At 40.0% G+C, this 26,636-nt stretch overlaps 1 protein-coding gene across 1 annotated transcript in view; it reads right to left on the bottom strand.

Annotated features, from left to right (window-relative positions):
- The window catches only part of OPHN1 (oligophrenin 1), a 273,349-nt gene that overhangs the window by 157,452 nt on the left and 89,261 nt on the right, over positions 1-26,636 (bottom strand). The window contains 1 exon segment of the mRNA XM_023537451.1: positions 21,380-21,475. Within this exon segment, the coding sequence (XP_023393219.1) occupies positions 21,380-21,475 (96 nt within the window).

Here is a 26,636-nt window from a genome sequence, read left to right as displayed (position 1 = left end):
ATTCTCACCAGAAACAAGAAGAGTATTCTGAAGTGGAATCTGAATAAAAGCGAACATACCAGAAGCGTGAAGAGAAACAAATGTGTCCATAGTTATATCCTTCGATCACAAATAGGTTTATTTCCCTTCCTAAGAGAACTGGACAACGAAAGCAGCACTCCTAGCACCGAGGAAACAAGTTTGCGGTCAACACGGGGCACAAGACTATGGCATTTCTTTCTTCTGAGGATTAAGTTGCTGCACACGCCCAGGGAAATCACCTTGGCAAACACTGCCAATTAAAAGCTCGACCTCGGCACGGAGAAGAAAAACACCCTATTCAGAAAGAGTAAACAGCAAAAAACGCAAATGTTCACTGACCTCCTGTCCCCAAATATTTTATACTACAAAAGGAGTCAGAGAGAGATTTTTTGTTGTTGTTGTTATTCTGGCACATTTCCAAGCAAGATCAGTTTGCCTCTAAAGGAAACGTGACAAGTAGCAGATTAGAATATTAAAAGGCAAAGATTAATGTCTTGAAACCCAAGTGCGCCAAGCCATTTGACTGAGAATTTAACCTTCACAGTAAGTTTATCGGGGACATTTAATCATCCCTTATCTGAACAGGAGAAAACTCAGGCTCACAGAAGCTAAGCAACTTGTTCACGCTCACACAGGAAGTTAACGGCAGAGCCAGGTGTCCCCTTCGCACCCGGCTTGCTGCCAGAGCTGAGGTCTTACACTGTCACACTGCCCACACATTTCCAGGTAGAGGTAGGCAAAGATTAGGTGACTAAACACCACCTGAACAGATTCTCAAACAGAGACAGGAGAAGCTACTACTACCAGCAGCTGGGCTTTTAATGAGTCAGCCTTCATCATTCTCGAAGAAACTCCAAATTTGACAATATTAAGTATGTCTCAAAACGAACTTTTCCTAAAAGACGACATCGCTTTTAAAATCGAGATATTATTTACATATCATACCATGCACCATTTGAAAGAGTACAGCCCAGTCGATTTTAGTGTTTTCTAAAAGTCATGCAACCATCGCCACTACGTAATTCTAGATCCTTTTCATCACTCCCCATTTCCACCTCCCCCTACACTCAGACAATCACTCATCTACCTCCCGTCTCTATGGTTTTGCCTAATCTAGACATTGCACATAAATGAAATTACACAATGTGCAGTCTTCTCACTTAGCCTAATTCAAGGTTATTCCATGCTGTACTAACAATCCTGTTCTTTTTATTGCCACATATTGTCCCACTGTATGGCTATATCACATTTGATTAACCATCAACTGATGGACACTTGTGTTGTTTTGATTTACTTGCTATTATGAATAATGCAATCATAATCATTTGTGCACAGATTTTCGTGTGCACATGTTTTCGATTATTTGGGGAACATACTGAAGCATAGATCGCTGGATCATATAACTCTTTGTTTATCTTTCTGAGGGACTGAAATTTCCAAATGATCTACACCTTATATTACCAAAGCGATGTATGAGAGTTCCAATTTCTCCCCGCCTTGCCAATATTTCGTATCGTCTGTCCCGTTGATACCCACAATCTTAGTGAGTCTGAAGCGGTATCTCACTGTGGTTTTGTTTTACCCGAATTATTAATGATACTGAGAATCCTCATATGTGCTTATCCGCCATTTATATTATCTGCTTTGGATAAATGCCTATCTAATTATTTCGTCCATTTCCTAATTGGGTTATTTGTATTTATTGTTGAACGGTAAGTGCACTTTATATATTCTGGACATAAACCCTTATCAGATAGATGACCTGCAAAATTTGCTCACATTCCATGGGCTGTGTTTTCGCTTTCATTACGGCGTCCTTTGAAGAATAAAGGATTACAATTTTGTTGAAATCCAATTCATCTACCCTTTCTGTTACTTGTACATTTGTTGTCATATCTAAGAAACCACTGTTTAGTCAAGGTTATGAAGATTTATACCTTTATCTTTTCTTCTAAGAGATTTATAGTTTTAGCTCCTACTTTTAGCCTCTTGATCCACTTTGAGTTGCCAACTTTGTTACTGATTTCTAATTTCATTCTACTGTGTTCAGCAAACATCTTTTGTATGATTTTGATTCTTTAAAATTTATCGAGACTTATTTTCTGGCTCAACCTATGATCTATTCTGGAGAACATTCCATGTCCACATGAAAAAAATATACTCTACATTTCTCGGATGGAGTGTTCTGAAAAATGTGTGTCAGGTATAGTTGATTTATGGTGTTGTTTAACTCTTCTATTTCCTTGACCTTCTGTCCAATTGTTCTTCAATTCATTATTGAAAATGGGGCGTTGACATCGCCAACCATTACTGGAGAATTGTCTAATTGTTCTTTTAATTCTTTAAGTTTTGCTTCATGTATTTTGGAGTTCTATTTTTGGATAGATAGACAGATATCTGTAATTGTTCTGTCTTCTTGAATGACCGACTCTTGTCATAATAAAATGTCATTCTCTAGTAACTATTTTTGTCTTAAAGTCTATTTTGTCTGATATTAATACAGCTGCTCCAGTTCTACTGTATACTGTTTGCATGGTATATCTTAGTCCAACCTTTTACTTTCAATTCGTTTGTGTTTTTGAAGGTAATGAATGTATGACTCTTTAGACGGAGATCAATTGGATCATGTTTTTGCATCCATTCTGCCAATCTGTGCCTTTTGATTGGCGTGTTTAATCTGTTTGCATTTAATTAATTACTGATAAGATAGGGTTTCCATTTTTCTATTAGTTCTCTAAAAGTCTTATGCCTTTGTTCCTCAATCCCTCATTACTGCTTTCTCTTGAGTTAAATAATTGTTTTCTAGTTTACCGTTCTAATTCCCTTGTTGTTTCTTTTACGATATATATTTTTAGTTATTTTCTTAGTGGTTGTCCTGGGCGTTACAATTAACACCTCGATATATAATAATCTAGTTCAGATTAAGGACAATTCCATTTCAGGAGTGTAATAGGACTTTGGACCTACATAGCTCCATCCCTTCCTCATCTTTCATGCTGTTATTGTTGCTAGACTTAAAAAAAAAAATAAAGGCCAAAGTGAGAGGCAACAACTTTTATTTGAGATCAAAAAAAAAAAAAAAAAAAAATAGCTATTTGGAAAGCGCTGATTAGAAGGCAAAGGCGAGGGGCATTTATGAGAAAGGGAAGGGGAACAATTACATTCAAAGAAGGAAGGCATTGCTCTTGGTACAGATAACATAAAAGAGCGATGCTAAGGTTAAAGAAATTTTTAGTTTTCAGTCCAGAAGTCATCTGTCTGGTAGTCGTAATATCTGATTTCCTGTAATCTTTGCAAATAGTTTGGGACACGAGGTTGGTTTAGGCCCAGTCCAAACGTTATTTTATCTTGGTTTAATATGCCAAAACTCTGAGGCATGAGACATGCAAAGCAGTTCATCTGGGCCCCCTTTATATTATTTTGTTATATCGTTATACAAATTACATCTCTATACATTTTATAATCGCTGCTTTACATAGTAGTCTTTTAAAATCAGTACAATTTCATAATTACTGCTTTATGCAGTAGCCTTTTAAAACCAACAGGAAAATAAAGTTAAACACAAAAATACATTTATACTGTCTTTTATATTACCTATGTAGTTCCCTTTATTGGTGATCTTTATTTATTCATGTGAATTCTAGTTATTCTCTAATGTCCTTTAATTTCAGCTTGAAGGACTTCCTTTACCATTCTTCCAGGGCAGATCTGTTAATGATTAATTCCTTAAGTTTTTTGTTTACCACAGAATGTCTTATCTTCTCGGTTTCTTAATAGACAGATTTGCTGGATATACAATATTTGGTTGATAGACATTTTTCTTCATGAACTTTTTTATTTAAGTAAAGTTGCTATGTAATATTATGTTAGTTATATTAGTTCCAGGTGTACAATATAGTGATTCGACATTTTTATACCTCACGATATAATCACTCCAATAATCACAGTAATCGTCTGTGAAGGGAAATATAGCCAATAATATTGTGATAAGGTTGCAAGTTAATAAATGATAGACTTTTCCTTCAGTTCTTTGAATGTCAACCCACTACCTTCTGATCTTCATGGTTTCTGATGAAAGAAGTCAGCTGTTATTTTTTTTTTTGAGAATCTCTTATACATGATAAGACATTTTCCTCTTATTTTTCTTTTTACAAAATTCTCTTTGTTCCTGTCTTTTGACAGTTTGAGTGTGATGTGTTTAAACATGTAGCTCTTTGAGTCTGTCTTCCTTCGAGTTGGTTGAATTTATGAGATGAGCAGATTAAATTTCTTCACCAAATTTTTCACGTTTTTGGCCATTGTTTCTTCAAACATTATTTCTGCCCTTTTTCTCCTTTCCATCTAGGGCTCCCATTATGCATGTGCTCTTATGCTTGATGGTATCTGTAGTCTCTGAAGTTTTATTTATTTTCTTAATTACTTTTTCTTTATTTTCCTCTGACTGAATAATCTCAATTCATGTGTCTTTAAGTTTGCTCATTCTATCTTCTCTCGGTAAAACTCTGATGTTAAGCCCCTATAGTGAACTTTTCATTTTAATTATTGTATTTTACAAGTGCACAACTGTTAAGTGGTTCTTTTTTATTAAGCTAAGTACACTGAATTTTTATTTTTATATAAATCATAATATAAATGTATAATATTTAAACTAGGTAATTGAAAGTCTTTTCCTAGGAAGTCCAATGACTCGGCTTCTTCAAGGACAATTTCTATTTATTGTTGGGTTTTTGTTGTCCTTGTTCATGGGCCATTTTGTTCTTATTTCTTTGCAGCCCTTGTAATTTTTTTTGTTGAAAAATAAACATTTTAAATAATGCAATGTGACAACCTTGGAAATCAGAAAGCTCTCCTTTCCCGTGTTTTTTTTGTTCTTGTTGCTGTTGTTTGTTTAGTAACTTCATGGACTAATTCTATAAAGTCTGTATTCCTTGACATGTTCATCCAATGAAGTCTCCGGTCACTTAGCTTAGTGGTCAGCTAATGACTGGACAAAGATTTATTTAAATTCTTTGAACAAATAAGTCTCCCAGCTTTTGTCAAAGGGCTCTGTGTATGTGCTGGTATCTGCCTTCAATACTTGGCCAGCTGGTTTATAACTAACTCTGTTTTAGTCTTTACTTCTTCGCACAGATCTCTGAGGTTCGCCGGAAGCAAGAGATTAGAGCTTTCTCAAACCTTTTCTGGACAGATGTAAATCTCAAATATAGCAAAGTCCTACACATGTGCGTGACTTGCTAGATTTTCAGGAATATGTTGCAACTTTTAAAGCTCGCTGTGGAAATCTTATTCTCCAGTTTTTCTTGTTGGATTTATTATTCGGCTTCTTGTTTGCTACTGTTCTTTCTGCTGCCTGAGGCAGCTGAAGTGCTAAAAAATTACCACTAATTGTTTTTGACAAATTCTCTGAGGAAAAATCCACTTGCAGTAAGTCAGCTCTGAGACAGCCATAGAAGTGATGTTTTTCAACTTCCATGATTGTATAGCTGTTAGTTTTAAAGGCTACTGTGGAGCTGGAGAAAAGGGGATGGCAATAGGGCAAACACCACAGAGCTCACTGTTATTCCAATTATTCAGCCATTTTCCTTAAATAAACACCTTGTATTGCAAATTTTGGTTAATTTCCAGAGTTCTCAGAAAGCCGATTTTGGAAATTTTGCCAGTGTTTTTATTACTTTTATGGAAGAACAGCTTTTCAGAGGCTATTTCTCAACCATTCCCACTGAGGTGTCTGGGTCAGAGATTTTCGATATGTACTTTCAATTAACAAGCACTTCAGTAGTTGTTAAATCAATTTAAAATTAAGTTACTGCGTCAAGAAAACCCCCATGGTTCACTGTGTGGTCTCTGAAAGGCCTTGTAAGTTTATTTAGTTGGTAATCAGAAGACTTTAAGGCCCACTGAGGTATATGCAGCAGATAGGAAGTAGGAGTAAGGTCGAGCTTCTGATTTTAGCTTCTGCATTCTGATAACCCGCTGTCTAAAAGGCTCAGACTTGTATGTATCGTGTATATCAGTGCAACTACTTCATTTTATTCTTAAAGGAAATAGGAGTCCAGGCATGGAAACTGACTTGTCCAAGGTAACACAGCTAGCTGCACAGTCAGAAGGGGACCCCAATGCAATGCTCTAAGTGCCATGAGAAAACGATGAGTTGCCAGTCACAGCCAGAGTACCTTTGTCATATCCTCTTCTCTAACTGCCCCCCAAATGGTTTTTTGATTCCCCAAAAGGTTTCACATTCGTTCTTCTTTGCTCACGTATATAGTGCAGTGACAAATGCTTCAAGAAGGTTTGGACCATGGTTATTTCTGGCTTAGAGTGATAAAGTCCTATAAGGCATCTTACTAAGTATATTTTTAACCAAATGTCATGGATCATTATGGCGCTTTCTGAAAGCTAACACAGCACAGAAATTATGCAAAGAAAAGCAAAGCTCGAGTAAGATCACACTATCCAGTAGAGTGTTGTAGGAGAGAAAAGTCACAAAAGCGCAGGGGGAAGGAGTTCGACTCTTGTCCTCTCTTCAGATAAGAAGAATGATGACTCAGAAAAACAGGCTGGAGAAGAAAACAGGCCTGCAGAACCAGCACTGTTGGCGCCAGCACCACCACCATCAGCGACACTCCCGGCCCCGCCATCACTACAAAGCATAGCTCAGAAAACTGATAGCAGTATTCTTCGATAACATCTAGCAGTCCCACAGCATTAAAAGGAGAGTCCAGCAAGAATGAATTGTCCCTAAAAATATTCACAGGAGGAAGAGTAAAATGTTAGCGAAAGAAAGAGGAAAGGCAAGACACTATGCTACATGTTTCTAAAATCTGACGTTATTTTTCATTATCATTTGAGTAATGAGAAAACTGTGGTTCAGCAAGGTCACGGGATCTTCCTAACGCTATTCAGGACTGACTTCCGAAACGGCTGGAAATTTCCCATGAAGGATTAGAATATGGATCGAAAGGCTTAAAAGTTTGTATAACCTTTTAGCCAGTAAATTCACTTCTGGGAAACCACATGTAAAAAAAAATAATCCTGAATACAGGAAGAGAAACCTTTATGCCCAAAGGTAGGCATTCGATGGTATTAATGATAAGGAATAATTGAAAACAAACAAACAAAAGTCCAAGGATTGGGGAATGATGAAGTAGTTCTACGTAATGGACTGTTATTACAGCCATTAAAAAGGAGCAGAACACAAAATGTATAAACACGGCAAAACACCTACGATGAAATATTATATGGAAAAAGCAGAATAGAAAACATTGTCTATAAAAAGCACACATAAAATATTATTAAAACTATGTATGTTACGCTCAGGTTTCTTTAAAGGACTGGAAGGAAATACATCCAAATAATTGTGGTTCTTTGAGTGGAAAGCATGTATGTATAAACTTCGGTGTCAAGAAGAATTGATGTAAAATCCCACTTAAGCTGCTTACTAGCTATGTTATCCTGGGCAAGTTTCTTAATCTCTCTTAACCTCAGTCTACCTCCTTAGATTTGCTCTTAAAAGTAGGCACTGGATGCAAAGCATTGTGCACATAGGATGTGCTCAGCAAATCATAGCTACTGATATTCTGTTTTCTATATTTCCACATTTTATAATGAAGTATGGTTACTTTATAATGCAGAAATACCAATCAACTCAATTCTTATTTTTTTTAAATGAAAACTGCCTAAAATCACATAGCTAATAAATGGATAGGCCTGGATCGGAACCAAGATCCAGCCGACTACAAGACCATGTGCCTAAGTCCTACCGTTTCCCCATAAACAGTGAGCCAAGGTGTCACCAGGGTCATTGGCATGAATATAAGATGGTGGCAGGGTCAAGATGGAGAGGAAAGCTTCTCAGAGTGTGCAATTAGAAGAGTTGATGTGACCTTCACGTTGGGGCAGGGACGAATGGCAGACAGGCCCGAAGCCTGGGCTGACTGACGGGTGTTCCTGGAAAACTGTCATTCACTTACTCGTCCTTGGCTGGCGCCTGACCAGCATTCTCCAGATCGGTAAGATAGGAAGCATGGCAGGAGAGTATAAAATGTCCATGAGGGCTGGAGAGGGTGACACTCAATGCCTCGTAGTCTCCTCATTCTGCACAAATGCCCCCTTCTTCCGTCAAATGCCCCCATGGGAATTCAGAGGGCCCTAGAGCTGGCACTGTCCTCTGAAAGCGCTGTGGGTTACGCTCTGCTTTGTGAATCTTAGACCACCGACAAGGCTGAGGTTTACCTGAGCCCAGATGTAGGAAAGTGACTGTAAAGAAATCTTTCACCCTTGCGTGTCCTGAAAAACCAGCACAGTGCAAAGGACCACCCTGTCCTCACATATAAGACCCAGCTCCATCTTTCCTTGCGACTCCCATCAGACTTGTGCATTTACCTGTCTCTGAATACTCCAAGTTTCCTTCCTTTTCCTTGAAACTCTCCTCATTAATAAACATTCTCCCCACAGCGATAGAGTGAATCCAGCCACCTCCCTAAACATTCAGTGCCCAGGTTAGCAATTGGGGGTTTCATGTCTGAGTTGCAGGGGAAGCTCTGTCAAATCAGAAGGAATGCTTAGCTTTCCCTAGTTTAAATTTGCAGGGGTAAAATATTTGAATGTACATGTTTCAGATGTTGCATACTGTACAGAAAGCTCCCAGACGCATGTCAATGCCCTCGACCCTGATGTGTCTCTATCAGATTCCCAGCACTGTCTGGCCTGGTATCAGAGAACAGGAGAGTGTTAGCAGTTGTAATTTAAGTCATTTTTTAAATGTTAACTTTATCGCGACTTACTTCTTTAATTTGAATGAGTATCTTCAAATCACCGGTTCCCATGGGGGACTCACGTCTCTTGCCCTATGGAACCTGACTACCACACAGACGTGGAGGGCCTACTTGATTACTTCCTTGTCTTGACGTCTTTCTGGTATATTCTAGCCATACGGTTGGTACCTTATGTCAGTATTATTACATTACATCTGAAGATTTTTTTTCTCTGTAGAGATCATCTTCATCCATTTTTATAAATCAGATGCAACATCCACTCTTCTCTGAAAACAGAAACCATTATGTTTATTGATATTTTGTCTAAAAACTTTTTTTGGATTGAGTTTTGCGTTGTACTGTGTGCCCCAGAAGCAACCGCCTGTCCTTGTCAGTTGCTTTATTATTTATTATTTATTATTCTCCTAATGAACTCTCATTAGATCTTTCGCTTTTGAAAATGAAGACCGGTAAGTTAACGTCAGCCATCTCAATCTTTTCCTCATCCAGGTATTTTTCAATTTAATCTAATGCACCCTTGACAGCACCTGCAATTGGCTACAAGGCAGAGTAGTTCATTGTTAACAAAGGCTTTTTCTCAGACCGCCATAGAAAAGGACTTCCATGTACAGCCTGCTGGTGGTATCCTGTAAAAAACTCTGGGACCACGCCAGTGAACTCAGTCAGGATCTCAAGAACTCCAATCAAGAACCAAATGAGGTCGTGGGGCCACTAATGCAAGTCCAAGTACAGCAAAGATCACTTAGGACTGAATAAACTGATGACGGGGGTGATTGAGGATTTTGTTTAGAATATCATCGATGTTAAAATATTCTCTTTTTTATATATATAAGGAATCCATTTCTCTTACTTTGTAAGCTACCTACAACTTGTAACAATTTAGTAGATTATGCTTTTGTAAATTAAAACATTTGTAAATGTTATCTTAACTGTCTTCCAAATTATCTCCATGATTCAGAAACTCCTATTAAATATTATTTCCATGACAATATACTTATTCTGCATAGTTTTAACAGGAGACTGTCCTCTTTGTTACCATGACAAGATTGAAAATATTGTTTATACAACCCAGGCCTTGCCTGGAATGTCATATTGGAAAATGACGCTCATTAAATCAGATACGATCAGATGCTTTTAAGGAGCAAAGGTTGACTTCATGGAGCCAACGCATACAAAGCCCTCTTGGGAAAACCAGGCTGAAAACCTGACTTACAGAATTCCCAGCCTGACAGGGGAGCAAGGAGAGTCTGTTCCTGCCAGGTCCAAAACCTTTAGGATATTTGGGGGATCTAGAGAAGAAAAAATTTCACCTTTCAAATTTATAGGTATTGTACGTGAAATAGGTTGGATAAATCTTAGCTTGGCTTCTTAGCCTCATGGGGCTTTTAAAAGTCCAATCTAAGATTCTTTATGAAAACTTCTAGCAAAGTAACCTAAATAAACCCATATGACAAATCACCATTGCTGTTGAAACTGTGTCAATAATTAGGCCAAATCTAAGGAGACCAGCCTTATTTTTTAATCGAGAATATATATTTTTTGAGATTAACTTTAACCAAAAGAGAGAAATTTTGTGCTTCAATGGAAAATGATGCATTGTGTATAATACATCCTTTTGGATTTTCAGAGATTTATTTTCCCCTGCTTTGAGCTTTTGCATCTCTTGTTAATGGTGGGTCGCTTATAAGTATGCAAACTGTGGCGTGTCTGGTTGAGATTTAATTGGCGTCCTCCTCTCTCTCTCTCTCAAAAAAAAACAGTTTTAGCACCTATCTTTAATCAGACTGGATCATGCTACCCTGCCCAATTTGCAAATAGCAAAGTTCCAATCCTTCCCATTCCCTTCATTATCTAGGTATAATCTTCCAAAGTAACAATTCCAATTTTCGCCCTCCCATCTGACCTGGAGTCATGGAGAACTAAAACCTAACAACCCAGATCCCCCCAGACATGCCAGGCTGCCTTTCAACTTCCCCGAGGATCTGAAGGACTGTTCACTGAAGCCTAGTAACTCGACCTAAACTCACCATCACGGCAGACCATGCATTGGGCTAGAATTTGCCCTGAACAAATCACTGCGTGGATTAAGGAACTCTGGAGAGATGCTCAGTCCCCATATACACTAATATGATAGATGGCCAAGACTGTGGACAGTGTCACCAAGAGCGCTATCGACCCATCTCGAGAGCTTCAGAAACGGCCATGAGTGGCATTACATAATCAAAAGATTTTTCACCCACTGACATCTTCAAAATCTCTGGGCCTTTGGGATTAACTCCTGGCGCTTGTAATATAAACTTTGATATTGTTTCTCTTTTTCACGTTAGGTATCCCTCCTCTTTTAAGATGTCTGATCTGCAGGACCCTAAAACGACTAAACTTTGTCCACCTCTCATCAGATGGTCCAACCGGTTTTACAAAAAAAGAAAAAGAAAAAGAAAACGAACAGCAACAGAAGCCCCCCAGGCAACTACTTCTTAAGCCCTGCTTCATTCCAATCTGGACGTTTATGATCGGCTGTAAGTTTTTAGCGATGAATGCTATTCATGTTGAACAAAAACATGGGGTCCGGGGGTTGGGGTGGCTGGCAATGTTGAACTTCATCTGAGCCCTCTTCTCCCAGAAAGCAGTAATGGGTGCCCATGGAACTTTCTACCTGCAAGTTTGACCTCAAATCAATCTGCCTGGCCCACAAAGAACGTTCTTCATATATGTTAGGATGACGGGAATACAAATGTGGTCTATATTCTGAGATTTTTAAGCAGTGGCTTTCATTTGTCCAGGCGTAAACAAACACACTGCTAAAACCCAATGGCTGCCATCTTGTGGGGCAGAGGTAGCAAGCCAGATGCACAGAAGGGAAGAACTATGCTACCAGAGCTCACCGAACAGGCACCCTGCTTAGCGATGACAAGACAGAAACTCAGGGTTAAAATGTGAGACTCTGCAGTGAAATCCACCAGATAATCCTCAGCACTTTTAAGGTTAAGGAAACTTTTAGAAATCTGCTTCCGTCCTCCTTCCGTATCTCCTGCCATCAGTGTATTGCTCTCCATGAGCTTCCAGATACAATCCAAACTCTCTCATGAGGTATTCCAGGCCCTTCACTATCTAACTGAAGCATCAGCCTCACAAACTATGGGCTCTGTTTGGCCAACAGGTAAGTTTTCTCTGGCTCGCTCTGGAGCAGCGCCAGACGTATGGTCGCCTCTTGCAGCCTTCCCGAAAAGCCATCATGGAGAGAACCGCAAAGCCCTTTTCACGTGTAATGCGAACTCGAAAAGCTCATGAAAAATGCTATCTTAACTGTATTGTACTTTTGCCATTTTTTTTTCCCAGTGAAACAGAAGGGGTACCGACTCAGGCCACCAGAGTAAGCAACTGGAGAGCATGGCACGCTCTGCTACTCCACCTTCCAAAGCGACGGGCATTTCCCCAGCGCAGACGCCCAGAAGGGTCTCTGAGATTTCCCCCCAAAGCCTGCAAAGGGCCTCAGCTCCAGCGGTTGGCCCGCTGCTCATTCTCCCACCGCAAATCCAGCTTTTGAAATCATGGAGTCAAGCAGGACAATGACCATGACAGGCCAGTGAAATTCTCAAAGTCCCTTTTCGGTCCCCATCAAAATAGGTCAGTTCACGAGTCAGCAGCTCTAAAAGCAACGGTCCAACGATAACTGAGTTTCTGGAGCTGGCAGGCAGATGTTAACTGAGTTAAGAAGCAAACATGTCACAGCCAGCAGCAGCTCACCTGGAGCCCACGGGCTCCCACGGGAACCTGGCAGTGCCAGGGCATCGTTTGTATTTTTGTTTATGAGCCATTATGGTCATGCATCTCCAGTCATCAAAGTCCCCAACCGACAGGCAAGTAGCAGTTATTTTCGTATGTTTTGTCAGTTTGGGCTGCAATTACCAAAATGTCACTGAACAGAAAGTCCTCACAGTTCTGGAGGCTGGAAGTCCAAGGTCAGGGTGCCAGCATGGCTAGGTTCTGGTCAGAGCCTGCTTCGGGGCTGCAGACTGTTGACTTCTCAATGTGTCTTCACATAATGGAAAGAGGGCTCGATTGCTCCCTTGGGGCCCTCTTACGAGGTCACCCTCTTGATCTATCTCCCAAGGCTCCACACCTCCTGCCATTATCGCATTAAGCGGGGTGGGGGTGGGGGAGGGCTTTCCACGTGAATTCTGGGGGAGATACAGACATACAGTCCATTGCATTCTGTCCCTTGCCCCACAAAATGCATGTCCTTCTCCCATGCAAAATACATTAATTCCATCTCAGCAACCTAATATCAATCCTAAAGTCCAAAGTCTTATCTCAGTACGCAAATCAAATCTGGGTAAGATGCAAGGTACTTCCGGAATCATCCCGGCGCAAAATTCCTGTCCACCTGTCATCCTGTGAAAGCAAATGAGTCCTGTGCTTCCAAAATGCAACGGCGAGACAGGGATAGAACAGGTATTCCCATTCCCAGAGGGAGGGAGGAAAGAAGGAAGGGGCGACAGGTCCCAAGCAAGTCCGAATCTAGCAAGACCAGTCCCGCGAGACCTAAGGCTGGAGAACAACGCTCCTTGGCATGATTCTGTGCATTCCATACCCACTGGGATGGCGGGCCAGCCTCACAGACCCACTGAGGTGGCAACACCGCCTACACGGTTATTACAATGGAGGGCTGTCCGCACTGTGGCTCTCTGTGTGTCCCCACCCATGCCTAGGCTCTCTGTCTGGAGCAGGGCTGTTGTACCCTCAGGGCTCTGCCTGGGTATTGCTCTTGTGCTCTGAACGCTAACGGAGGCAGCCCTGCACCCCGGCGCCTCTGAACTCTATGCAGGTGGTGACAGTGGCAGCCTTGCTGATCTCTGAAACACCTTCCGGTCCCTTCCTCCCTTGTCCTGAATAACAGTATGTGTTCGCAGCCAAACAGGTCTATGGCCTGGCCCCATAGGGCTTAACAAGGGGATGATCTTCCTTCATTCAAGCCATTTTCTTGTTGCCTTTGGTCCCAGCTGGCACATTGCTGCTGGCAGAATCCCTGGCTTTAGTTGAGATGGTTGATTAAACTCGTGGTTGGCACACACACTCCTTTTTGAAATGGTAGGTTTGCCACACCCTTAGTGTTTTCTCCCAAGCACACTTTCTCATTTTTTTGTGATACGGACGTGCAGGGAATTGTCCACATCTTTAAAGTTCTGGTTCCCTTTTGCATAACGTTTTGCTTAGAAATCTCTTCAGCCAAATATCTAGTTTTACTGTGTGCATGAAAAGGGGGCCAAAGGGGGCCACCTAATAACCCTGACAAGCTCAGGGGCGGCCCTACAAACCCAGAGACCGAAAGTAACCACAGAGGATTATCTGACCATCAAAATCTCTAACTAAAAGCGGGGCCTGGCGGGTATTCACGTCCTAAGCCTGTAGCTTCCTTGATAAAAGTCAATCTTTACCTTAAGTGAGCCTGTTTATTGTCCATGCATCGGAGATAACATACCTTTGGGAGGCCAGGTAATCTCTCCTTCCGGACCCCTCAGGGCACAACGTCCAGACCGCAGCACTAACCACAGACCCCTCACTATCATCTCGTCCCCCGCATACCATCTCTACGTGCTGCGAATGTTAACTGTTAACTCTCCTGCACCCGCTGATGTGAAAAAATGATGTGTCTCTCCGTTTTACTTTTTAGCCAGCGTAACCCTCCTTACATGACCTTCTTTGATTCTAATGTATAAAATAAACTGAAATGCCATTCTCCAGAGCATTCTCTCAATCCTTTGAGATTTTGCTTCCCGACGATTGTCGTCAGTTTGGCTCAAATGAACTCCTTAACATTCTCTACAGGTTTGGACATTCATATCAACAATTGCTTGCAAGTTTTACCCGCCACGAGACACGAGAACACAAACACAATTCAGCCAAGTTCTGTGCCACTTTATAACAAAGATGGTCTTTCCTCCACCGTCCAATAACATGTTCCTCGTTTCTAGCTCCGATCTCATCAGAACGGCCTCCACCTACCGTCCAGATGTCTGCCAATATTCTGTGCCGGAATTGCTTTTAAAACTCCATTCGCAGCGATCTAGGCTTTTTCAATCCCTGTACCTCCAAACTCTTCCAGGCTCTGCACATTACCCAGTAACAAAGCTCCTTCCACATCTTTAGGTATTTGGTACAGCAGCACCCCTATTTCTCAGTGCCAATTTCTGTCTTACTGAGTTTGGGTTGCTATAGCAGAATACCGCCGACAGGGGGCTTCTAAACAACACAGATTTATTTCTCACAGTTCCAGAAACCGGAAGTCCAAGATTGGGGTGTCAGCACGGTCATGTTCTGGGGTGCGCCCTCTTCCAGACTGCACAATGCCAACTTCTCTTGTAGCCTCACATGATGGAAAGAGGGTGAGAGAGTTCTATGGGGTCTCTTACAAAATGGACACTAATCCGATTCATGAGGGTTCCACCTCGTGACCTAATTACCTACCAAAGGCCACACTTCATCATATCATCGCATTGGGGGACAGAAATTCAATACCCGAATTTGGGGAAGACACAGAAAAACATTCAGTCCATTGCCAAGTACAAAGAAATCAAATCTTATATTAGCAATAATCACTAAATAGCTAACCTTCATTTAGGCACTGTGCACACTTGGCATTGATCACCTCGTTACCGTCTTACAGACGAGAAAAAATAACACTCAGAGAGGTACAGTCACTTGCTGAGGTTACACAGTTAATAAAATGCAATGCTACAGTTTAAACTTGGGCTGTCTTACTCCAGAGCCCATGACATTAACTTTTAAACAAGTCAGGCCCTTCGACCAAGATAGATTTGCAGAATTAGAATGAAGTGGAGTAAATAAGAAAATAATACAAATGCAAACGTCTCCCTAGTCACGCCACCACATTTAACCAAAACACTCGTCGATCTTAATCTCATAAAAATACTCATTGCAGTATTATTTATAATAGTGAAAAACTGGAAATAAGCTAAATCTCCAACAATAGTTGAATATTATATAAAGTATAGCTCCTATAATAATGATATTCAAATGCATCCACTTATTCATTCATTCAGCAAACAGGCAGGTATTAAGCATCTATTATATGCTAGGCTCTCCTGTGTGTACTAGGAAAAGAGCAGTGAACAAAACAATGTCCTTGCCCCGCCCCCCCCATGAAACTTACAAAGAATTTTAAATGACATGAGAAAATGCTTATAATAAAATGTTAGGTTAAAAAGATAAAATTATGTATCTAGCATGAACTAAATTGCATACACATAAAACAGATGTATGTACAAAAAAAAACAAAAGATAATATGTCGATACATCTAATACAGTGTTTCTGTGCTGGAAACCTTAGATGAATTAAAAGGGGGCTCGGTAAAAATATCTGACAAGTTTAGTGACTAAAAGTAACCGCACAGGGTGATCTGATCATAAATTTCTACCAAGGAAGGTCATGGTGCGTATTCACATCGAGGCCTGTAACTAACTCTTTGCCTTAAGCCAGCCTTGTCAATTGTACCCCACTGGCTCCCCACTTTTCACTGGGTGAATTTTCTCTTGCAAACCTGGACCTCTCTGTTTTAGGTAGCAGGTCCTGAATTTACTGGACCTGTTCTAAGAAATTCCTCAAGGAGGATACGGGTTGAGATAACCCAGGGAAAGGAGAAAAAATGGGTGGCTACTTTTACTTTTGGGTTTTTTTTAATTGGATTGTTTACTGAGAGTCCAAACAAAATACTTGCTAGTTAAATGAGAGACTGAACTCTCTTTAGCTCCATAGAGAAAGAACATTTGCTCCCCCAACGTGAATCTGGAGTATACCGAGGTGGCTCGGAATCACTGTGGAGCTGCCTGAGGAAAATTTCCTCTGGGGTGTGAAGTGATCTTACAGGGAGATGCACCACATCTGCCTGGTCTGGGCGCATGCGTGAAAAGGCTGGCTGATCCTCCAAGTTTTTCAGGTTCTACAGATTCCAAAGAAAAACTAAAATTAACATGGGAAATCACGCCTCCAAGGTCAATAAGCCCATGACAGTCAGCCTCCCATCAACACTCCTGTAGGAAGACGGCTGGATGAGGATCTTTTGATAATCTTTTGCCTCCACAATTAGAAAAAGGCAGCTATGTAATTAGACAGAATAAATAATAAGTGGAGTTACTTGATCTCTGAAGTTTCAAAAAGAAGATTTAGATAGAAGATTTAGACTCCTATGATGTCGTTTAGGTGGCAACCCAAATATTTGAAGTATTAAAAACAGCTGTCCTTATTTTAAAAATGGGAAGGTCATTTGGAACTTGACTGGTCAAGGACAGATATAAATTGTAAATGTCTCCGAAACAAAATTTGGATCCAAATTGTGTTCTTTTATAAACTAGTGAATTTTCCTCACGGCTAAAAGGTCTCTGTTTCTGTGTCTCTATGTATGCATGCTGTAAATGTGAGATAATTTCCTACCTCTGTATGGTATTGTTAAAATTAATTTAAAGGCAAACACTTACAAGGATAGAGTATTCAAAAGTTCACAGAAATATAGATACTAACTCAAATTATTACTTATTGTCATAGGAAATGACAATGATAGGTTATATATTTTTCCTATTTAATATAAGGAACATTTACATAATACTACATTTAGGGGTGCTTTGGGTCAAGATGGAGGAGTAGATGAACTGTGCTTGACTCCTTCAGGATTGCATCAAAATTACAACTAAATTATACAACAACCATCACTGAGAACAACCAGAAGTCTAGCTGAACAGAAGTACTACAACTAAAGACATATATACAGAAGAAGCCGCCTCAAGACTGGTAGGAGGGGCAGGACATGGAATGGGTAGATGCCACATCCATGGTGTAGACATTAGGACTCTGGAGGGAGGCCCTAGCACCACATGGGCTCCCCAGTTCAGGACACCAGTACCAAAAAGAGGAGTCCCCTTATATCTGGCTGTGAAGACCAGCAAGGATTACTTCTGAGAAAGACCAAGGGCTGCTATGGACCGAGCTGCTGCTCTTAAAGGGCCCGTGCACAGGCTCACTCACAAATTCACTCGCTCTGAGCTCCAGTGCAAGGGCAGCAGCTCAAAGTGCCAGGGACATACAACTAGGAATTCAACTGACTAACTTCAGGGTGAGAGATGGAGGAGCAGATATTGGGTCAATTCTCTCTGGATATAGAAGCGCAGGCAGGCATCATCATTCCTTTGTTGAATTCTCCCCCAACCAGCTGGCTGGCACAGGCAGATGTCAAATCTGTGTCTCCATTAACCTGGCTAACAATGTTTGCCCCGCCCAGGTGATTCCCTGAGACTCCATCCAAACTGACTCACTTGCCCCGCCCAAGCCTCTTCCAGTGGCTCGGCTCATGCAGCAGTCTTTCCCAACATCTCTCAAAGATCCGCAAGTCCCAAACAAGCAGGTGACAGCCTTGGTGTGGCTTGTAGCTCTTGCTAAGCGGCCCCAAGCCCAACATAGGTGGTGAACGGTCTCAAGCTGCATTGTAACTCCTATCAGATGGCACCAAGGCTGGTTTAAAGAGGCAGCCACTCTTGGCCTGGAACATTGCTTCAACTAAGTGGCCACAAGTTCAGCACAAGTGGCAGCCGGACTCAGTTCACAGTCCAAATGCTCCCAAGCACCTCCAAGCCCAGTATGAGAGGCAACCAACCGCAGATCACATTTTAGCTCCTACAAAGCAGCCTCAAGCCTGGTAAAAGCAGGTGCTGACCTTAGCCTGCACCGGATACACTCCCAAGTGGTTCCAGACCCAACTCACCCAGTGGCCCGCTTCAGAACACAGCAGAGCATCACCCTACCTGCTCCACAAATGATACAACTGAAGGGTGGACTCAGCCGAGAAAAAGCAAAGACCTACAACCAAGATTACTCTACCTGGCAAGGCTATCGTTTAGAATCAAAGAGAGATCAAGAGCTTCCCAGACAAGAAAAAGCTCAAGGAGTTCATCACCACCAAGCCAGTATTACAAGAAATGTTAAAGGTACTTAAGCATAATAGATCAAAAATATGAATAGAAAATATAAGAAAGATACAATGTCTCACTAACAAAAGCAAACACTTAGTAAAAGTAGTGGATCGACCAACTAGAAAGCTAGAACAAAAGTTAAAAGACAAAAGTAGAAAGATCATGTGTAATGACAAAAATAAATTAAGGGATACACACAAACACACACAAATAAAAGTAAAAAATAATGACAAAAACATAAACATGGAGGGGGTGAGTAAAAATGGTAACGATTTTAGAATGTGTTTGAACTTAAGGACCATCAACATAAAATAGACTGTAATGAACACAGCTTGGTAGATATGAAGTACGCGGCTACCACAAACCAAAAATCTACAGGAGACACACAAGAAATAAAGAGAAAAGAATCTCAACATTACACTATACGAAAGTCATCAGCATACAAGAGAGCAAGAGAATAAGAAAGGAACACACAAGAACTATAAAAACAATCAGAAAACAATTTAATAATATGGCAATAATTACATATATATGTGTACATATATATACGCAGAGATATATATACACACACAGATATACATATATATACACACACACAGATATATATATATATATCGATAAGTGCATTAAATGGACTAAATGCTCTAATCAAAAGATATAGGTAGCTGAACAAATAACAATTTGATTGAAAATGGGTAGGGGGCTATATGCCAACTATAATTGAAAAATAAAGAATTATTAAAATAAAAAAATGGGCAGAGGATCTGAATAAACATTTCTCCAGAGGACATACAGATGGCCAACAGACACATGAAAAGAAGCTCAACATCCATTAATCATCGGGAAACGCAAATCAAAACCACAATGAGCTCTTACCTCACACCTGTCAGAATGGGCATCACCATTAAATCAACAAACCACAAGTGGTGGTGAGGATGTGGAGAAAAGGGAACCCCCGTGCACTGTTGGTGGGAATGTAAATTGGTACAGTCGCTATCAAAAACAATATGGGAGTTATTCAAAGAATTAAACACAGAACTACCATATGACCCAGCAACTCCATTTCTGGATATTCATCCAAAGAAATCCAAAACACTAATTTGAAAAGATATATGCAAGCCTATGGTCATCACAACTTTATTTACAACAGCCAAGATATGGATGCAACCTAAGTGTTCTTCCATAAACAAATGGATAAAGAAGATGTGGTACCTATATACAATGGAATATTATTGGGCCATAAAAAAGAATGAAATCTTACCATTTCCAACAACATGGATGGAAGGTATTATGCTAAGTGAAATAAGTCAGAGAAAGTCAAATACTGCATGATTTCACTTATATGTGGAATCTAAAAAAAAATAAATGAACAAACAAAACAAACTCAGATACTGAGATAAAACTGATGGTCTTCCAATTGGGAGGGGACTGGGTGAAAAGGGGAAGGGATGAAGAAGTACAAATTGGTGGTTACAAAATAGTCACGGGGATGTGAAGTACAGCATAGGGAATAAAGTCAATAATCTTGTAATAACTATGTACGGTGTCAGGTGGGTACTAGACTTATGGTGGTATTATTCCGTAAGGTATATAAATGTCTATTCACTATGTTTTCATGTGAAACTAATATTATTGTATGTCAGCTGTAATTGAAAAATAAATTTAAACATAGCAATAATAATACATTTCATATTTTACTCCTGGGGTTCAGAACTAAGTTGTTTCAGTGATATCACATCATTCACGATGGTTCTGTGCTACAACGTTCTCATCTAGTAAATGCTTCACACTAACTCTTTAACTCAGCGGTCACCGAACTTTTTCTTAAACGGCCAGCGAGCAAATATTTTAGGTTCGGAAAGCCACCCAGTCTCTGCCAGTACTGCTCCATGTTACTGTGAGATCGCAAAAGCACCCAGAGGCAATACTGAAACAAATCACTGTGGCTTTGTTAAAAACCAGACTTTATTTACAAAAAGGTAAAAAACAAGATTGGCCCAAGCGCCATAGTTTGCTGACACTACCTTAACTTCATAACAACTAACACAACCACAATCTCCCTTTGTGACATCCTTGAGAGAGAGAGAGAGAGATGTTAACCACGTTTTACATGGGCCAAGACTAAGGCTCAGAGAGGAAACAGCTTGTCACATGGCTCGCAGACCGGTTGTTTAAGTTCGGTCCACAAGGAAGATGCGAATCTCCCTTCGCCTGAAAAGCTGCACAGGTCTAAATGCTAATTTTAAACTTTCTAAGGAATTTGTTCCTTGAAGAAACTTACTCTAAATTATTTTGGAATATAAACCAATAAATCACTTTTTTAATTTATCTTTTATATAAGTATATATTTTCGTGAATTAGATTCTTTACAGAAAATTTCCCTGCAGAATGAGGCGTAAGCGATATCTTTTGATTGTTTTTGGTGAGGAAGAAACGAGACTGGGGGCGAATGCTTCTGTATCTTTCCAGAGCGGCCTGCCGGGAGTGTGACACTGGACCAGAGAGGAGGAAGATGCTGAGGTGCCCTGTCCCCACAAACCGAGGAGGCCGCTCCGCCTGAGACCAGCCTCGAGAGGCACGTGGCCTCATAGCCAAACACTTACCAATGTTAATCTCGTCATCAGTCAGCGTGTCTCCGATGAAGTCGAACTGAAAGGACTGCAGCGTCTGGGAAAACTTCTGAACGGCTGTGGAATAGTCTGGAAAGGAACGGAAACAGGAGAAGTGGTCAGCGTCGCTGTCCTTTGAATGATTTCCTCACTTCCGTTAGGGCAGAGGGGGGAAAAGTGAAAGCAAGTGGTCCCAGAAGGGAGCAATTTACAGTGAATGATGTTTAAAAAAATCACAGTATTAGGAGACGAGTTGAGAATCCACAACCACACATTAAAGAGGAAAGAGGATAGTTTAGGGAAGTCCCTCTTTTAAGTTCTGGGGCATGTGTGACCTTCGGTCCCTGTCCTCGCTGAGTTGTGCTACCCAAGGCTTGGAAGACCTAAGGCTGCTTAGCTGAGTCTCCTTAAGCCTTTACGGGCAGCAGTCCAGATGCTTTCTCACCTCCTCACGGAACAAACAATGGCAATCAGCCCACAGAGAAAAAATCAGCTGGAAGAGCTGGAAGCCAGGTGGTTGTCTGCGCCTCAAGGACCTCTTCCATGACAACATGAGGCACATCTGGACTTTCTACACATTAACCAGATGACAGCCTGGGTTAGGATACTAAATGGCAGGGGAACAAATTTAACTTGCTCACAGCGTATTCACCAAGGGATGCAAATTAAGGAAGCAATGAATGGAAACATCTGAGGGTGTTCTTATTTTTGGTCAATGATGTTGAATTTTATGGTACAAAAGTTTAATGATGATATAAAACGAAAATTAACAATTAGTTCCCCTTTCCCAAATTATCTTTATTGAAATTTTTTTAAATACGACCTTGAACAAGAGGTCCAGCCACCCCTCCACCGTCGCTACTCCGAGTGGTTCTCAGACATGTCCTCTCATGGTCACCTGCAAGCTTGATGGAACTACACATTCCAGGTCACATCTCAGACCTGCTGGATCAGAAGCTGCGTTTTTAGACAATCTCTAGGGGATCAGTATGCTCTTTAAATTTTGAAGAGCATGGTATCGCCAACTAAAGTAACCCATTAGAGAGCATCCTGGAGGAAAATTCAAGCTTGCGGCTTCTTTGTGGTCCCTTGTCCCTATTTCTTCTTTCACTCCCTAGTTGCGTCATCCTCCACCTTCACATCTACGAGATACGCAGGTTTACTGAGGGTTTTTGCTCTCAGGCTAACAGAAAGGGAGCCCATGCGAACAACAGCATCTATTCCTTTCGATGACAAGCTATCGCGGTTATGCTATCAGGGTTAAATAAACACAATAAAACACGTTCAGGCATTTGGCCAGGACAGATTACCCTGCCAAGAATTGTACCGTCTTGTTTACATCCCATTTCCAGAAGTATTTATTTTCAGTATTTAGAGCCCTGACCCTCTGAACCAATCATTGGCAAGAATAAATAATAATAATAATTATTATATTATTATTATTATTATTATTACAGAGATTAGAGACTGCGAACCAGGTTATCATGCTTTCTCAAATTTCTACACTTGAGAATCACATTTCCCACATCAAATCTGGGCCACATAAATGTGAGAGGAGCATGCACACCCTGCCTTCCATATTTCGTCAGCAAAGAGAACAAAAAACTGGCTCCGTGTCTGGAAAAAGATTGCTTTCCTCCGGCCTCCTTGGCCAGCAGCAGAGAAGGGCAAGCCCAGAATTCCACATGTGCTCTCTGTTTCATTCAGGGAAATTACATAAAAAATATTCATTATATCTCCCTTTCACACATGCCAGGATTTCTTCAATTTTACTTCAGTCAAACAAGGTACGGTTATTAATCATTCCTCTTTTAGAATTAACTAAACATTTCAGAAACTACAAATAGTATGGTTTTCAGCGTTTACAGTATTCTGTAAACAATGGCATGCAGTAAGGGAGGAGTAACATTCATTCCCTTTTTACATTATTTGCGCCATTTCGCCTTCATTTACTCTTCCCAACTATCCAAAGGTGGGTATTACTATCTTTACCTTATAAACAAACCAAAACAATGGGACAATGCAGATAAAGTACATTCATAAATATGAACAACCATAAACTAACAGCTCTTCATGGGAAGGTATTATTTATTTGGCCTCTGTATTGAGGAAATATACATATTATATATATTTTATATATAATATATATATTCACATATTTTTATATATAACTGTTAAATTTTATTGAACTTCAGTACTCCTCGAAGTCCATAATGTGCTAATGTTTTTTAGGAATCGGTCTCAATGTGGCTTCTTCTGTGTGTTCGTAGTTATAGGACTCCTGCTCAGCTAGACCTCAGGCGATTCTCGACGATGGCTGTTCTGTAGTTGAGTTGTAACTTTGATGTGGCTGTGACAGGAGGCCAGCACAGTGATTACCTGCTCCGCCATCTTGACTGGAAGCCTCATATATTTTAGATAAATGAGTTGGGTAACTTCTGGATTTCAAAGAATCAACAGAGAACCTAGAAGTACTTCTTGTGTATGGGACATTTCATTGTCCTATCATCCTAAAAGCTAAAGCATCACTCTAAACCGTGTAAATTCATCATTTTATCCTCCCCAATACTTACCTCTCCCTGGCCACCAACTCATTATCTTGTAATTTTTCAAACTATCTTTGAGGGTTCTCTCCCCATCACCTTCTAATTTATTGATGTATTTCTATGATGTTTTTCCTTCACCTTTCCCTTATTCTAGAATGTAGTTGGGTAATGCTTTTAAGGCAATTTAAGCTTCTGGGAATGAGGTAGAATATAAAGAGGATTAATTAGTTAATTAATTAATGTTATATCTATACCAATTTTCTTTTTATCACTATACTTTCTATGGAATCATACAGAATATACTCTTATTTCTAATTTATTTCAGTCTAGACAATGTCTTGGAAATATATCTATGGAAAATCCATTTTTGTGGCTGTATAGTATTCCATTGTGTAAATACGCTATAATTCATTCATTACCCATTCAAGAACATTTGTGATGTTTTTAGTTTTTCACTATTGTGAATGAAGCTGTTATAAATCCTCATGTACGTGCCTTTCTGGGACATATGTTTTTATTTATCCCAAGGAATACCTAGTAATCCAATGAATGGTTTCTATGGTTAACTGCTTAACTGTATGTTAAAGGTCATGCAAGAAAAGGTCAAACTGTCTTCTAAAGTGATTATATCATTTTGTGTTCCTATCAACAATGTATAAGAATTTCAGTTGGTCCACATAAGTTTTTATTTTAATTTTAGTCATTCTAATGAGTATGTAGTGATATCTCACCGTAATATTAATTTGCATTTCCCGATGACTAACAGTGCTGAGTATCTTAGTATATACCTATTGGACATTTGTAATCGGTTTTTCATGAAGGGCATTTTCACATTCTTGTCTGTTTTATAATTGGGTTGTTTGTCTTATTATTGAGCTATAAGATTTCTTCATATATTCTGGACACAAGTTTTGTCATATACATGTATCATAAAATCCTCTAAATTTACTAAAGCTCAACAGTCTGAGGGCTGTCTATTCGAGACAAAAGACTGAATCTTGGTAAGAACAATGGACTGTGTTATACACTGTTATCCTAATCAAATCACCCTCTCTCCAGCTCTATGGCAGCACTGAAAAGCAACAGCCTCACAATCATGGTAGCTATGAAAACCAACAGTTTTGCAGCCACTAGAGAGGACAGAATTGGGTAGGAGTTTCAAAAGACTCCCCCCTCAAAGAATTACCACTATTTGTCCAGTTTCACAGGTCCATTCTTAGGGCTTGTTGTTGTCCTGACCCAAAACCCATTCCACGTAAATAGTGCTGCCATTGGGCCAGTCATTAAAAGCAATCATCTGAAGTTGTTTAAAACTGTGGTGGCCTGTGGTGATGCACAAGTCGAAGTTATCAAGAGATTGACCAAAGCACTTGGAAAAGTAATTAAAGAATGACGAATTGGAGAATGACATGCCCACAGGAAGCTTGCAAAGCTGCAACCTATTCCTAGAAATCTAGAAAGACACATACGTGCAAAGGATTATGTGCACACCCCGAGCTGTGTGAACATCCCCACGAAAGACTTGAGAAGGCCCTAACCTCTCACTTACAGTGGACCTTGAAGCCCCACACAAGTAGGGAGAGAAAGGTGAGGCAGAGTTGTAAACTGCCTGGCTAAATGTGAAAGCATGCCATAACACACACATACAGCCCTTCAGCGAAGGCTGGGAGACACACAGCTTCAAAATATTTCATCAAATCGCTGTCTAGTCATTAGCTGAACAGTAAGGAAATCTACCAAAGACCTTAATACAGAAGTAACTTAGGAGGTTAAAAAACAAGCAAACAACAACAGACACAAAAAACCATGGGGAAAGGGGGAGAACCTAATTTCCAGAGTTGTCACATTATATTATTTTAAATGTACACTTTCTAACAACAACAAAAAAATAGGAGCTACACAAAGACACAGGAAATATTGGCCCATACGAAACAAACAAATAAAAAGGTAATCAATAGAAACTGTCCATGAGGAAACCCAGACACTAAATTTATGAAACAAAGTTTTAAAATTTGCTATTTTAAATATGTTCAAAGAATTAAAACCATGTCTAAAGAACTAAAGGAAAGAATGAGAACAATGAATGAGAACAAAGCATAAGAACAGAGAATATCAATAAAGAGTTTGATGTAGTTTAAAAAGAACCAACTCAACTTTCTAGAGTTACAAATTACAAAAATTGAAATGAAAAATTTACTAAAGGGGCTCAAGATTAGATATGAGTGGGATGAAGAAAGAATCCATGAACTTAATGATTGGTCTATTGAGATAGCCCAGTCAATAAAACAGAAAGAAAAGAATGAAGAAAAATCAACAGAGCCTCAGAGAATCATGGGAGGCCATCAAGCATAGCACCACACGCATAACGAGAATTCCCAAAGCAAGAGAAAGAGGAAGAAAGAATATTTGCCACATTTGATGAAAAGTATTAATCTGTACTTCCAACAAGCTCGCTTGAAGGAAGATAAACTCAAAGACATACACACCTAGAAACATCACAAACTCTTAAAAAACAAAAGAAACAGAATCTTGAAAAGAAGCAAGAAAAAATGATTCATCGTGTACAAGGGATCTTCAATAATATTAACAGTTGACTTTTCATCAGAAATTATGAAAGCCTAAAGACAGTGAAGTGACATATTCAAAGTGATGGGGGGAAACTCAGATTTTCTGCCCATTAAAAAAAAAACTGCATACCCATGTTC

Source organism: Pteropus vampyrus, unplaced genomic scaffold (assembly GCF_000151845.1).
Source record: "Pteropus vampyrus isolate Shadow unplaced genomic scaffold, Pvam_2.0 Scaffold191, whole genome shotgun sequence".
In the NCBI taxonomy this organism is placed as follows: domain Eukaryota; kingdom Metazoa; phylum Chordata; class Mammalia; order Chiroptera; family Pteropodidae; genus Pteropus; species Pteropus vampyrus.
Note: the sequence above shows the minus strand (reverse complement) of the source record. Positions and strands in the feature narration are given on the sequence as shown.